Consider the following 15994-nt stretch of genomic DNA (forward strand, 5'->3'; position numbering starts at 1 on the left):
GGTTGTCCTCCAACTTTGAGATGAAGGATATGGGTGGGGCAGATTATATTCTAGGGGTTAAAATCCTTAAGGATCGCTCAAAGAAACTTTTAGGTTTATCACAGCAAACCTACATTAAGAAAGTTCTTGAGCGTTTCCAAATGCATAATTGCAAACCCATAGATACTCCAGTTGCAAAAAAAAATGAGAGCTTAAGTCTTGATATGTGTCCTAAGACTCAAGATGAAAAAGAAAAGATGGCTCGTTTTCCTTATGCTAATGCAATTGGAAGCTTGACGTATGCAATGATGTGTACTTGGCCCGAAATATGTTATGTTGTTGGATTAGTTAGCAGATTTCATTCTAATCCAGGACTTGCTCATTGGAAAGCTGTCAAGAGGATATTAAGGTATCTTAAAGGGACAACAGACTACATCCTTTGTTATTAGGGTTCAGATTTGCGTATGATTGGCTATAGTGATGCTGATTTGAGTAGTGACCTAGATGAACGCAAATCAACATCTGGGTATACTTTTTTGCTAAATAATGGCTCCATCACTTGGAGTAGCAAGAAATAACCCTGTATAACATTATCAACTATGGAAGCAGAGTATGTAGCATGTTTAGCAACTGTTCAGGAAGCAGTTTGGTTGAGGAGGTTCTTTCAGAATCTTGAGGTTGTCAAGGATGCCTCAGATCTCGTTACGGTACATTGTGATAGCATGGCAGCACTTGCCTATGCTAAAGACTCTAAGTATCATGGTATAACCAAACATATTGATATACGATATCACTACATTCGAGACATGGTTGCTCATAATGAAGTGGTTCTAAAATACATTTCTACAAGTCTTATGATTGTTGATCCACTAACAAAGCCTATAGGACGGGTTGCTTTTCAGGCACATGTTAGAAGTTTAGGGCTACGTAGAATATGATGATATGTTGTTTTTAGTTACCATTTATTGTACTCTTTTGGGATATTTTGTTTTAAATGCATATGATGTTATTCAGTTAATAATATGCATGTTTACACATACATATACCATATGATGAGTTCTGTGGTATGAAAGGTATGTCGGCAGGCTTAGGTCGACTCACTCACACAAACAATCGCCTCTGGTGCTTGAGTAGTAAGCAGAGATGAGACATTGTGTCATTCAATGCTTATGTAGCATATATAGATGGTTGACACAAACAGATGTCGCTTTAGTTGGAACTAAGATGAGATCTGTAATATATTTATATTAATTAGACCGTACATGGATAGCCCATGATCCATGTAGCTTGTGGTTAGCCAGATGCGAGACCTTATTTGATGCCTAAGGTGGCAAGTGAATAAAGGACTCGAGTTAGGTGCTTAAGTAGAGACTAGACTAAGATTTGTACGGTGTATTGAGTTAAGACATATGCTTTTGCTTAAGAGAACTCCATTGTAGCATGTATTTCATACTACATGTGCTTGCTCGACCAAAAGCGGAGGTGAGAGAATAAATCCCTGCTTCTTCACCATGTGAGTCCCATGGATCTTTCATTAAGATCCTACTTATGCCCTTGTTACTTTTGACTATGTCATGAAGCTGAGGTTTTGATGTCTGCTACTTTGGTATGTTACATATGGCCATGTTGGATACGGTCTAAAGGGACATTGTTGGGAAAACGATTGGACCAAAGTTAAAGGACATGAGTGCAAAGGGAAGACTATTTTTGTAACACATCCTTATATTTGTACTCATTGTTGACAGGTTATAGCGCTTATGGTTGCGAAATAATCGTGAGTACATCTAGATAGTTATGATGGATCAAGCATAAGCCTGAGTATTAAACTCAAGAGGGGTTAAAGATGCTAGATTCGATGTGTTAATATATATCTAGGGTATAACGAGACACTTTAGGGATGTTGCTATGCTGGTCTTGGTATAAGATTTAGTATAGTGCTCCCAAATACGTTTTTCAAGTGTGCTCGGCAGTTGCACAACCTATTTGCCACTATGAACGCACTGAGAAACACATTGAGAGATGGATAATAGGGTCATACCCACAGTGGATGAGTGGGAGATGTTAGAAACTGAAAGAACATGGATAGACAGCCAAAGTGAGCATGTCTCTCTATTTGCCTCAGAATGATTGTAACACCCAGGAGTTATGGAGTAATGGTATTGGACCGTTACTCTACCCCACTAAGTCCACTATCCCACTCAATATTAATGGAGTGGTGTGTATATAAATACCAAGAGTGGTACCCATTGAACAGTGGAACAAATTCTGCATTTCTCATAGTGTTTACAGAGTGTTGTAAGGCTCTTAGGTTGTGGGTTATGTTTGCATCACTCTAGTAGTGTGCAACACCATCAGAGAAACATTTTTGGTTCGCGGGATACACAAATTGGAATTCAAAATGTGTTTGGATAGCTGGGTTGTGTGGAGGCTGGCTCTAGACAGTGTAGAACAATCTCAAAGCTCCTGTGTGATCATCGGTTTAGGCTAAGAGAGGTATGCCAAAAAACTGATTACTTATATTTCGCTGCAAGTTTCTATTTCTTACAGGCTTGTTACCTATTTTCTTGGGTTTCCATGGCCCATTTACTTTCATCATGCTTTTTTCACTTCCTTCCTTTTTCATCTCTCTTTGTTGTTGAGCTTTTTCTGTTGTTGGGCCCTTTGTCAAAAACGGGTATCAACACTTTCCTAATCCGATCATTTGGATAGCTTAGCTGAACATTAGGAAGTAATAACATCAGAGCATCTGGCAAACCTTCAGAGTATAAATACAACCCCATAATGTTTGGGTAATCACCAAAATAAAAAGCACCGCGGAAATATTTACATAACGATCCTTAATATTGATCTTTCTCAACTAAACATATACTACTACTAATTTGTATTCAAAGCATCCCAAAACTTAAAATATCTCTATCAGGACTCCTAAACTGCTGAGACTTCAGGTTGCAAAAAGGGAAGTACCTGCTCACTGAAAATGTTAAGGGGTGAGCGTTCCATGTGCTGAGTAAGAGATGCGTGATATGAGAATTTAGTAGCATGCATGAGATGCATGTAAACCAAATAGCTTAATGCGTGGATATGACTTAAGTACAATTCAATGGTTCATGCTAAAATAATTTCATGAATTCATAAACAATTCATAATCATAGTCATAAAGCTATTGCATCATTTTCTCACAAATATTAAATTCTAATAAATGTCAAATTCACTTTCTTGAATTAAATGATATATAAAATAAACTCGATTTAATATATATATATATATATATGTGTGTGTGTGTGTGTGTATTAAATTTCATACCATAATAGTCTTGGAGCATTAGTATCAACTGTGCTAAATTTTTAGCATTTTAACACACCAAACATCTAAAAATAACCAATATCAAATGAGCCAAATCACCAAAAAAAAAAAAGAAAAAAGAAAAAAGAAAAAAGAAAAAGAAAAGGGCATAGAGCTATAATAATATTTTTAAAATGAGATGATATGACATAAGTGCTAAAAACAATTTCTTGCTTTTTATTTCTCTCTCTCTCTTTCTCCTCGCCATGGGTATTCAATGGAGGTGTTTATCTAGAGTTGCAATCCCTCTCATCCCTCTCTAGCTGTGGGTTTTTAGTGATAGTGCCTGTTTGTTCATTTAGATCCCTTAAACAGATTGTTTAACCAATTTATTAACCAAGTGATTACTTAGATTAATTTTCAAATCTAGGTTAAACACAAATAAATCATATCATGCAATGATGAGGAAAAGTAAATAACACCACAAAACGCTGACCTAGGAAAACCAATGAAACGAACTGTTTCAAGGTAAAAACCTGGAAATGATTTAAGTTAGCTATCCTCAAGGTAAAAACAAATCCACTATAAAAGAATTGAAATTTTTACAATTAGATTTAACCCTAAATCTATTGCTATCTCATGTAGTAACTTACTAACACGACCATGTGCAAGTTCCAAATCCACAAACTCCTTCTCATCTTGGATTTACAGTAACACAAGCCACCTTGCTTGTGACTTTGAGATCCTAGTCAAAGGTTTCAAATCACCTTCAATAATGATCTTGATGCAGCAACTATGTTTTACAAATGCTTGATTGTAGTTTTTGCTCCGGTAGATTCTTGTGTAGTTAGAAGGTACAAAACCTCTCAGATCTTATAAATAGTAACATGGCTAGGGTTTTTCCTTTTATATGTGTAGAAGTTTAGATGAAGCCCTAAACATTTTCGCGGGCTTGGGCCTGTTTAAAAGTCTGTAGAAAAAGTTGTGTCTGCGATTCTCGATCAATTGAGCCTAATTCATGATAAGTCGAGCAAGGCAGAATCACACTCCCTTTTTCTGAACTCAGTTGGACTTGAACCTTGAAACACCCACATTTAAGCATTGCCTAAAACCTATTTTAGACATGTTTTGTTCTCGGTTTGCCAACACAATACAAATGTGATTCTAAATATTCAAATCTAAATCTTTAAAACCTAACAGTGTCCGGTCTTGAGTTTCGGTTAGTTTTGGGTATCAAGTTGTTTGGTTGTAGTTGCTGGTGGTTTTAGTTTTGGTTGGTTTTGGGTTTTCCAATGGGTGATGATTTTTTCAGATTGGTTTGGGGCGTTATGTTGGTTATAGTTTCAGTGCTGATGCTGTTTTTATTTTTTGATGTTTTTATTTTTAAATAAAAGGTTAGATTTTTTTTTAAAGTTATTTTAATGGGTGATGTGTTAAAATAATATATGTGATGCAGGGTGTATTGAAAAGTGGTATGTTAAAATAGTTATAATAGTTTTCCTTCTTTGTTTTTTTGGAGAAAGCTTATCATAGTTTTTCCTTGTGTCAAAATGACATTTTTTTAGTACAACTGATGCAAATGTTGTAATACATTGGTTTTTGTGGAATTTTTAGTCTTTTGTTTTTTTTTTGAGTTATTGTGAGATTTAATGAATAACTATCATGCACTTTTTGTAAAGGATCATCATCTATAAATACTATATAACTGAAGCCTGTCAACTTTTTGTTGACCTTTTAAGGGTGTGCCACCTCCACTTTGCAGCCTCCACAATTTTACACCTCATTTTAATTTATTTTTTTTACAACTTAATAGAATAGTTGAATAACCCATCCTTACGAAGACCATAACATCTATTTCACAACCCTTACCCAACCCATGGAAGACTCTCTTCAACTATACAATTAAAGAGCTAAACACATCGATGATCTCCTTAGGTTCAGTAGTCCTTACTTCACCAGTAATAACATTGTTTGCATCTGTTTTCTTCGGTTCTTTTCATGGTGTATTGTTCATAGCTTTAGCAAAAGGTGTGTGTGTGTGCTTTTTCTTTTTCTTTTCTTTTTTTAAAGAGTTTTCCAAGGTTTTCAATGGTTTTAGTAGGGTTGGAGGTCGATAAAGTAATAAGTATCAAAATCTCTTAGGTTTTCGTTGATAGATTAACTTCCAAACTTCAAAGTATAATGGGTACTGCCTGGATACGGTTGTGACACAGTCATGACACGCTAGTACATCCCAAACACGGCGATATTGCAAATTTCGATGGATTTTGGTGCTATACTCATTTTAGACTGGTACAAAATAAATTAGGTTTTTTTGAAAATTTGTGGTTCTTCCCGTAGGACATCGCCACTTTCACCTTTTCTTTTCAACTCATTGGAGGCCCAGACTCTTACAGAATCCATATTCTCGCCAGATTGAGCTTCTCTTATTCGTGTGTAACAAAACTAAAAAGACTTTAGTTTTAACTTTTGTAACAAAGTGAGGTGTTTTTCATGTTTGAAATGGTTCTTTAAATTTGGATTTTTTTTTCAATAAGTCAGATGATGGGCTATGTGCCTCATCAATTTGTTGACACATTTGCTTGGTATTAATTGTGTTAGGTGACCACTGCATACCTTTGGTGCGATGGTCACTCCACAAGTGTAAGTGCTTGTGGGGTGTGAGGGGCAATGGTCAAGATTCAAGTTTCCAAAAGGGAGCTTCACGCACATATACACTTAGATTAAGTTAGAGTAGAATTTTTATCTTGTATAAAATAAAAAATAAAAAATTGTGTTAGTTGAACATCTTTTGAGTTTTGACCGTTTATATGTACTCTTCTCTTATATGCTTTTTTTTTTTTTTTTAATTATTATTATTGATTAGAATATTAGTAATAATAATTTTCAAAGAAAAAATGAATATTGGTAGTGATATAGTACCATGGTATTGGACCAAATTAATTGGGTTATAATATAATTAAACTTTAAATAGGAAATATGGGTTCTAACTTTAACAAAATTATAAGTTTACCAATAAAAAAAATGAAGTATATATTTGTATATATTAAATTTAAGGGTAAATTACAAAGTTGGTCTCAATTTTTTACATCATATCTCAATTTGGTCCCTAACCTTTCAATTGTGTCAATTTAGTTCCCAACTTTTTCAGTCTCGTATCAATTTAGTCCATGTTGTTATCTATTGGACGGAAAAAGCTATCGTGTCAAATGAAACAATAAAAAAATTATTTTTCTTGCCATATCATCTCCCAATTGTACCGTCGTATCAGTTATTTTAATAAAAAAAAAAATTAAATTCAAACTTAGACACATACATAACAAAATTCATAAAATCATTAACTCATCTTCATCTCCATCTTTTCTCCCTCCTCACTCTCGTTAGCCACCATCGGAAAATATATTCCTTGCTTCAACCGGAAAACATATTCCTTGCCACAACAGAGCAAACACCCATAGCCCAAAAAAAAAAAAACTCTCTCTTGAACCACCACCACCACAACCACAACACCTCCATCGTCGCTTAGATCGTTCTCGGCACCATCACTTAGCTCAATCTCGAAACCTTTGCTTTCCTCAGCCTTGGAGTGTGAATCAGAGCTCTGCCTAACAAATGGGTCTTCCTCAACCCACGTTAATGAAATATGGGTTTGACAGTGGATTTAAGTGATTGATATGGTTGTGTTTGGGTGTTTTTGAAGTGGTTGTGTTTGGGTTTTATTGTCTTTGGTGGTGTCATTGTGGTGGTTTAAGAGAGTTTATTTATTTATTTTTTATTTTTTTGGTTTGACTAAATGGTGGTTAGCTGGGTATTTTGGTGGTGTCGTCATGTCGTGATGTGGGATTCTTGGAGGTTTTGGGTCTTCGGTTCTACCGGTTTTGTTTGTTGGTGGTACAGACAGAGAGAGAGAGAGAGAGAGAGAGAGAGAGAGAGAGAGAGAGAGAGAGAGAATTAAATAAGCTTATCAGAATTGGTTCTTCTTTTAATATTCTTCTTGGTTAGTTTTCTAAATGCCTATGAGAATTGGCTAGTTTTTCCTAGTTAATTGGAGTCCCAATTCTGAGATTGACTTGGATTTATGGAGTAGGTGCACCTGTGAATTCTCTAGCTACAGGACGTGTTGTTAATCCAGCACAAGAAAATTACACTCCTTTCTTAGAAACAATGAAGGAAGAGTCTACTCTTAGCATGGTTGTTGTTGGGGCAGCAAGGTTCCTTGTCAGGAGAAAGATCTTCCACCACCAACGAGAGAGAGAGATAAGTTAATGATTTTAGGGATTTTGGTGATGACGTCTCTAGATTTTAAATTTAGTTTTTTATTTTTTTTATTTTTTTTTATTTTTATAAATTGATGTGGAGGTATAATTAGCAAATGATGTGGCATGAAAAGTAGTTTTTTATTGTTATGTTTGACATACCAACTTTTTCCATCCAAGAGATAACGGTAGGAACTAAATTGACACAACCTTAAAAAGGTTGGAGACTAAATTGACACAATTAAAATGTTAAGGACTAAATTAAAATATTGTGTAAAGGATAAAGACTAACTTTGTAATTTATTCTAAATTTAAAAATATACCTAAATATAAATATTAATTAATTAATTGTCGTACCCTTAATGGGTCATACCCTTATTTTACAAAAATTGTTGTACTCCCGTGTCCCAATTCGTATCGTACCCGTATCCATGTGGGTATTTGTGCAACTAAGAAGCTAATTGATTGACAAATTTTTGATGACTTAAATTAGTATATAATTTCATGATTTTAGAGCATGATTTGTCCTTTACATAAAACATGAACTCAATGATTGACTTCCTGCATTTCTTGGTTGAAACTAAAGTCAAATAAGGGTGAGTTTGGTTCAACAAGTGAGCTTTTTGAAAAAGTTAAGTTTTCAAAAAGTGCATAATGAAAAAGTGTTTTTTCAAAAAGCTGAGTATTTGGTAAAAACTGTTAAAAAGTGTTTTTTGAAAAAGTTGAGTGTTTGGCTAGCACTCATAAAAGTGGCAGTTTGAGGGATAAATTACCAAAAAGGATAATGTATATATAAGGAAGTTTATTTCATACTTAAATCAATATTGTGAAATTATTTTTTTCTCACCAATATTAGCTAATAATAACCTACCACTTAAGATTTATTGTGAAAGTATTGTGATAATTTATACTGATTTTAATTTGAACGTACTATTAAAATTATTTTTTTCTCACCAATATTAGCTAATAATAACCTACCACTTAAAATTTATTGTGAAAATATTGTGAAAATATTGTGATAAAAATTGATACTAATTTTAATTTGAACGTACTATTACAATTATTTTTTTATCTTTCTAAAAAAATTATTTTTTTCTCACCAATATTAGCTAATAATAACCTACCACTTAAAATTTATTGTGAAATTATTGTTGTGGGGCCTGTTAACTAAAAAGGTATATTAGTCCTCAGAAGTGGGCTCGGGGCCCAAAGGCCCAATCCGAGAACACGTAGTTGTCCGAGGACAGCCTAAAAAAGTTTTATTCCTATCAAATGGGTAATATGAAAGAAACGAGTAGGTATTATATACAGCGGTATAACACACGTCCGAGGACACCAAAGTCCGAGGTGAAGGTAACCTTCATGCTAGCGGAAAGACTCCGCCAAGTTGTATTTGAACTGAAAATTGGATATAGCTTAAGGAGGCGTCGGGAAAGGTAGTAAATATCTTCTAAAGGCTATCACCTCCTCATTAAATGCTTTCCAACTAACACTTTGGCCGCATTAATGTGGAGGTGATACCTGAATAGTAACTAAGCAGCTTTATGACCACTAAGCTGAAAGTTCCGGTAGGTACTGGATGGGACAGAAAGGAGCTCCCAGGATAAGAACTACACGTGTACGATGGAAACAGGGGGAAAACGGAGTATATAACATAGGAACGAAGAAAACAGAGGGGGACTTTTGGAACAAAAAAAGAAAGAGAAGAAAAAAAGAAAGAGAGAGATCAACTGAAAGAAGGCCGAGGATAGTTTTCCTCAAAGAGCAAACCGAAAGTATCCTTTATTACTTAATGGGTAAAACCTTTCCTGAAAAACAGTACTAGTTCTTGGACCCACTCTCTATAAATTTATTGTTTGGGCTTATTGGGCTGAAAACCCATCACTCAGGGTCAATCCAAATTGAGTCCCTACAATTGGCGCCGTCTGTGGGAAGAACTTGATCTGTTGAGAAGGAAGGGCAGGTGTGATACTCACGATGGAAGAGGGAGTACCGCAGCAATCGTTGGCGGGCCCGCAACAGGCAGATGCTAATCAACACCAAGCAGAGTCTAGGGGTTCTCAGCACGGCGATCCGTTGGTAGACCACGAACAAGGGGAGGGTCATGAGGGAAGTACCCGTACAACCCATACAGATAGAAGCCGCTCCCGGGGGAAAGACCATGTTTCCCCTGTAAAGAGTGGAGGAAATTTGCAGCATGAGATCAACAAGTTGAAGAGGGAGTTGCGATATGAACGACGAAGGCGTAAGGCTCATAACTCTAAGCACTCTTCTGAGGAGTCGGATGACACCAGTTACAGGCAGAGGTCGAGAACTCCCCCCAGTGAGTCTTTTTCGTGCGAGGAAGAACACCACCGTAGGCGAAGAAGTAAAAGTCCGACTCGCCAGGGTCAGGGGAATGATGCCTTGAACAAGGCTTTGAATCAGGTCTCTAAGTCGCCTTTCACACGACATATTGATTTTTTTTTTTTTTTTTTTTTTTTAATATTACAAAACATTGTAATTTTATTAATATAATAAGGGTAAATTAGGTAATTTATTTGGTCAATAATTTATGTACTCTACTCTTCTTTCAAATCTCTCCAATTTGGGGGAATTAAAAATGAGGGATTAGAGGTAGTTGAAACCCCTCCAAATACCTCCCCCTTCTTCCTTACAAATATTTCAAATAAGGTAATTGAATTACTCTCCCTCCCTTTACTCTACTCTCCCTCCTTTTTTAAACTTCCAAATAGGCCATTAAGGTCTTAACTGAGAAAACCTCATTGCAGGTGTCAACTTTAGCAACCCTTATTTGCATAGACATTAACATGTTTATCTCCTTCAATTTAGTTATAAGTTGTTAATGACTAAAAAAGGTATGAAAATCTGAATCATTTCTTTCCAATAATAAATGGTGTTGATATTGAACTCATCAGTCCTTCACAGTTCACAGTGTCACATTAAAAGTAAAGTAAAGTAGGGTTTTTAGTCAATACACTTTATAGTGCCTAAGGCTCGTTTAGTTGGAGATAGTATCATTGTTTAAAATTAGGTAAAAATTGTGGTTTAAAAAGTATTGTGAAAACACGTGTTTACAGTATTTATAAAACAAAAAATGTGTTTGGTACCATGTTTCAAATAACATGTTTTACTGTGTAAAAAAACAAAATAATGTGTTTTTTTTTTTTTAAGCTGACAAGCGGACCCCTTAATTGGAATTGAAGAAGGAAGCTTTATGGGTTGTCTAATGAAGTAGACCCCATGTTTTTCAAAATATTTACAAAAGTGTCATTAAGTAACGTTGTTTGAAATCTGAAAACTGGTAAGAGGAGTTTTCCAAATTCAATGTTTAAGCACCCTAAAATGAACAACATAACTCAAAATACTCTTAAAAAAAACCCTTATAAAACGCGTTGTTTTTTTTTTAGAACAATAGTTTTCAGTGTTTAAACATTGAAAACTGTTGTTTGGAATTACATAATTTTTGTAATACACATACAAGTTTTTAAAATATTTTAATTTGCATTTTAAATTGTTTTATGTTTTGGTCTTTTATTTTACTGTACATTGTATAATTATAACATGTATAAATAAAATTAAAAAAGGGTGAATTTTATTCACGTATCTTAAGGTTTGGACTAATGTCAATTGTAGGGTCACAATTTGTAACTCACGCCCTAAGGATATAGGATATAGGCCTAATGAGCCCAATACAATAAATTTGTAGATAGTGGGTGCAAGATCTGGGTTTTTGGTTGATTAAACAACGGCTAGTAAGGATTTCAGAGATTAACAAGCATGAAACACACGTAAAAATTGATGAACTGGTTTTCCGAGGAGGTGTATTATCAAGATCCAAAACCTAGAACTGAATGCTAATACAAGTTTAAATACTACAATTGTACTTTTCTGATTTTTTTCCCGATCCCCTTCTCATGGGAGATCTTTTACATTATATAGTTCCTTCCAAACCACCTTGGTCGTACATTTGTTAATTATCTAAGCCTTCACCTGAGTGCACGTCCCATGAGACATATTCTTTGGCTCTTTGTGAATGGTGGTTGATGTGCATAAAATATATACAATAAAGTACTCATATATCAACATATTTAGTCTTATTTTTATGTTATTTTGTAACTGATTATATAATATATTTGTATTGCAGGTAACAAGGGCTTTACATGCAAAGTGGGGTTAGGCCAATTGAATCAAGCCAACTTACAAACAGCCAGGCATGATGAAGTTAAAGAAAGCCAACCTAATTAAATTTAAGTCCAATTGGAGTAAGGAATTAAAAGAAATTTGCACCAAATTCAAGTTCAATTCGGATTAGGATTCCAGCTTGCACATCAGTTAGTATTTTTGGCATAACTTTTGGCTCAGATGTCCAATCGAGATGATTCAAATAGAGATGGAAAGTTAACTTAAAGGGCTACAATTTTGTGTTACCAAAAGTCTGAATTTTGACGTTAAATGGGCCAAAATCTCCGGTTAAATGAAGCCTAAAAATCTGAGATTTTTTCCAAACGGGAATTCAACTTGTAATAAGATTCCTTAACCTATTTAGAGGCTCTTTAGGGCAAAATTCAGAGAGGGGGGTGAAGGCTAGTGCTAGGGCTGAGGGCTGAATATAGAGAGTGCGGCTACTTCTTTGGTTTTCTTCCATGACAGTTAGTTTTATTTTATTTGTTCAGTATAATGTTTAGTATTTTATTTTTGTGTTTTTTTTCAATTACTATGAGTAGCTAAATTTATAATTAGGGTTGAGGATGAAACCTTGTTAAGGATTATTAGTAATTGTGGGGTCTGTTAATTAAAAAGGTATAGTAGTCCTCAGAAGTGGGCTCGGGGCCCAAAGGCCCAATCCGAGAACACGTAGTTATCCGAGGACAGCCTAAAAAAGTTTTATTCTTATCAAATGAGTAGTATGAAAGAAACGAGTAGATATTATATACAGCGACATAATACACGTCCGAGGACACCAAAGTCCGAGGTCAGGGTAACCTTCATGTTAGCGGAAAGACTCCGCTAAGTTGTATCTGAACAGGAAATTGGATATAGCTTAAGGAGACGTCGGGGGAAGTAGCAAATATCTTCTAAAGGCTATCACCTCCACATTAAATGCTTTCCAACTAACACTCTAGCCGCATTAATGTGGAGGTGATACCTGAACAGTAACTAAGCAGCTTTATGACCACTAAGCTGAAAGTTCCGGTAGGTACTGGATAGGACAGAAAGGAGCTCCCAGGATAAGAACTACGCGTGTACGATGGAAACAGGGGGAAAACAGAGTATATAACATAGGAACGAAGAAAACAAAAAGGAACTTTTGAACAAAAAAACAAAAGGAAGAAAAAAAGAAAGAGAGAGACCAATTGAAAGAAGGCCGAGGATAGTTTTCCTCAAAGAGCGAACCGAAAGTATCCCTTATTACTTGATGAGTAGAACCTTTCCTGAAAAACAGTACTAGTTCTTGGACCCATACTCTAAAAATTTATTGTTTGGGCTTATTGGGCTGAAAACCCGTTACTCAGGGTCAATCCAAATTGGGTCCCTACAATTGGCGCCGTCTGTGGGGAGAATTTGATCTGTTGAGAAGGAAGGGCAAGTGTGATACTCACGATGGATGAGGGAGTACCGCAGCAACCGTTGGCGGGCCCGCAACAGGCAGATGCTAATCAACACCAAGCAGAGTCTAGGGGCTCTCAGCACGGCGATTCGTTGGTAGACCACGAATAAAGGGAGGATCATGAGGGAAGTACCCGTACAACCCATGCAGATAGAAGCCGCTCCCGGGGGAAAGGCCATGTTTCCTCTGTAAAGAGTGGAGGAAATTTGCAACATGAGATCAACAAGTTGAAGAGGGAGTTGCGATATGAACGACGAAGGCGTAAGGCTCATAACTCTAAGCACTCTTCTGAGGAGTCGGATGACACCAGTTACAGGCAGAGGTCGAGAACTCCCCCCAGTGAGTCTTTTTCGTGCGAGGAAGAGCACCACCGTAGGCGAAGAAGTAAAAGTCCGACTCGCCAGGGTCAGGGGAATGATGCCTTGAACAAGGCTTTGAGTCAGGTCTCTAAGTCGCCTTTCACACGACATATTGAAGACGCTAGTCTCCCTCAGCGATTCCACCAGCCTGTGTTCACCATTTATAATGGTCGAACAGACCCAGTGGAACATGTTAGCCACTACAGCCAGAGAATGGCTATTCATGCCAGGGACAAAGCCTTGATGTGTAAGGTTTTCCCGTCTAGCCTGGGCCCGGTGGCAATGAGATGGTTTAATGGTTTGAGAACTAATATTATTGACTCTTTTGAGAAGCTCACTCAGGCCTTTGGCGCTCGCTTTATTACCTGTAGAAGGGTTGTTCAACCCTTGGGGTCGCTACTATCCATGTCTATGCGAGAAGGGGAAACCCTAAAAGCCTACTCAGACAGATACTGGGAAATGTTCAACGAGGTGGATGGGGCTCACGATGACGTGGCTATGAATACTTTTAAGGAAGGTCTTCCAACTGAGCACGGTCTGAGGAAGTCTCTGACTGGCAAGCCTGTTACTAGTGTACGTCAGCTTATGAATCGGATAGATAAATATAGGAGAGTAGATGAAGATCAGATGCAAGGCAGAGAGAAGTCTAAAGTGGTAACTCAAGAGAGGAGGGATTTCAGGCCGGACCGGTACAACAACAACCGACCTAGGAGGGACTTTGGGGGGCAGTCGGGGCCTGCCAACTCCCAGGTAGTTAGTGCCGTGTTCTGAGAACCAGTACAGCGAGTTCTGGAGAAGATAAAGAACGAGCCGTTCTTTAGGTGGCCCAACAAGATGGTGGGGGATCCTGCGAAGCGTAATCGGAATCTTTACTGTCAATACCATCAGGACCACAGACATATCACCGAAGATTGTAACAATTTGTGGGATTACTTAGAGCAATTAGTGCAGGAGGGAAAGTTGACCCAACTTCTGTATCAGTCCGGCAGCCGAGGAGGCCACGTAGGCTCGGCGTTTCAGGGAGACGCCTCAAGGGGACCTCCTTTGGGTACGATAGATGTCATATTCGCTGCCCCGGGGAGGACTGGGTCTTGCCCTTCCAGAGTAATGTCTGTATCTCAGTGCTCGGAGGAGGACTCCAACTCAAGGCCGAAGAGGGCCAGACCGGGCGCCTCGTTGGTGTTAGGCTTCTCAGAAGAGGATAAGAGAGGAACCATACAACTGCATGATGATACTTTGGTGGTTACGATTAGGATCGGAGGGTATGACGTTAAGAGAGTGATGGTTGATGATGGAAGTGTCGCCGAGGTAATGTACCCTAATTTATTCAAGGGGCTGAATTTGAAACCCGAAGACCTGACAACATATAGTTCCCCGCTGGTGGGCTTCGAAGGCAGATCGGTCACCCCGTTGGGGATGGTTAGATTACCCGTGCAAACTGGGTCAGATATGGTGGAGGTAGATTTTATTGTGGTGGATGCCTTTTCTCCGTATACGGCGATTTTGGGAAGACCATGGTTGCATGCTTTGGGGGCTGTTTCTTCCACTCTTCATTAGAAAGTGAAGTATCCCTCGGGGGGCGAGGTTTCAGAGATTTTAGGAAACCAGAATATGGCTAGGCAGTGTATGATAATGGCCATTCAACATCGGCCAGAGACAAGTACTACGGCTGTAGCCGAGAGTGATTTATAGCAATCAAGGGTTCAGGGAGCCCAGTTTGGCGCGTCCCCAGAGGAGATGAGGTGTGAAGATTTGGAAAGGGTGAACGTTGGTGATGATCCAGAGAAGTATTTTCAGGTTGGGGCCCAGCTGCCCCCGTTAGAGAAAGAGCAGTTGATCGAGGTTCTTAGAAAGAATGTTGATGTGTTTTAATGGAGTGCCTATGAGGCCCCAGGGGTGGATCCGGAGTTCATCTGTCATCATCTTAATGTCAACCCCTCGTGTATTCCAAAGAAACAACCACCTCGGCGTCCGTCCAAGGTACATGTCGAGGCTATTAAAGATGAGGTGACCAAGTTGAAACAGGCTGGGGCAATCAAGGAGGTATTTTATCCTCAGTGGCTAGCCAATACAGTCGTAGTGAAAAAGAAAAGTGGAAAGTGGCGTGTGTGTGTTGATTTTACAGATCTTAATAGAGCATGCCCAAAAGATCCTTTTCCTATGCCCCATATAGATCAGTTGGTGGATGCTACAGTGGGTCATCCTTGGATGAGTTTTTTGGACGCCTTTCAAGGATACCATCAGATCCCACTCGCGTTGGACGACCAGGAGAAGACTGCTTTTCTCACTCCCACTGGAAATTACCATTATAAGGTAATGCCCTTTGGTTTGAAGAACGCGGGGTCTACCTACCAGAGAATGATGACGAAAATGTTTGAGCAGCAGTTGGGTAGAAACATTGAGATTTATATTGATGATATGGTCGTGAAGAGTAAGGTAGTGGCCGAGCACGTGGCGGACCTTAACCACACTTTTGAGATATTAAGGAGGCATAAATTGCGACTGAA

The 15994-nt window shown here is 37.8% G+C and overlaps 3 protein-coding genes across 3 annotated transcripts; all 3 read left to right on the forward strand.

Moving 5' to 3' along the window:
* Positions 1 to 9494: 9494 nt before the first annotated feature.
* Positions 9495 to 11697, forward strand: LOC136061625 (uncharacterized). The gene is made up of 2 exons (XM_065759626.1): positions 9495 to 9944; positions 11665 to 11697. Exons 1-2 carry the CDS (start codon positions 9495 to 9497, stop codon positions 11695 to 11697), a joined length of 483 nt encoding a protein of 160 aa, XP_065615698.1.
* Positions 11698 to 13769: 2072 nt separating this feature from the next.
* On the forward strand, positions 13770 to 14258 carry LOC136061626 (uncharacterized). The gene has a single exon (XM_065759627.1). It carries the CDS (start codon positions 13770 to 13772, stop codon positions 14256 to 14258), a length of 489 nt encoding a protein of 162 aa, XP_065615699.1.
* Positions 14259 to 14321: 63 nt separating this feature from the next.
* LOC136061627 (uncharacterized) lies at positions 14322 to 15044 on the forward strand. Its single transcript, XM_065759628.1, has one exon. The coding sequence runs from the start codon at positions 14322 to 14324 to the stop codon at positions 15042 to 15044; it is 723 nt and encodes a 240-aa protein (XP_065615700.1).
* The last annotated feature ends 950 nt before the right edge of the window (positions 15045 to 15994 follow it).

The sequence above is a fragment of the Quercus suber genome, unplaced genomic scaffold, assembly GCF_002906115.3.
Source record: "Quercus suber isolate HL8 unplaced genomic scaffold, Cork oak 2.0 scaffold_336, whole genome shotgun sequence".
Lineage (NCBI taxonomy): Eukaryota > Viridiplantae > Streptophyta > Magnoliopsida > Fagales > Fagaceae > Quercus > Quercus suber.

Bases quoted from the DNA above. Each gene is read 5' to 3' on its own strand.
- LOC136061626 (XM_065759627.1), top strand. From the start codon at position 13,770: ATGAGATGGTTTAATGGTTTGAGAACTAATATTATTGACTCTTTTGAG.
- LOC136061627 (XM_065759628.1), top strand. From the start codon at position 14,322: ATGGTGGGGGATCCTGCGAAGCGTAATCGGAATCTTTACTGTCAATAC.
- LOC136061625 (XM_065759626.1), top strand. From the start codon at position 9,495: ATGGAAGAGGGAGTACCGCAGCAATCGTTGGCGGGCCCGCAACAGGCA. The intron at 9,945-11,664 runs GTCTCTAAGTCG...TTTGTATTGCAG, and splicing joins TGAACAAGGCTTTGAATCAG to GTAACAAGGGCTTTACATGC.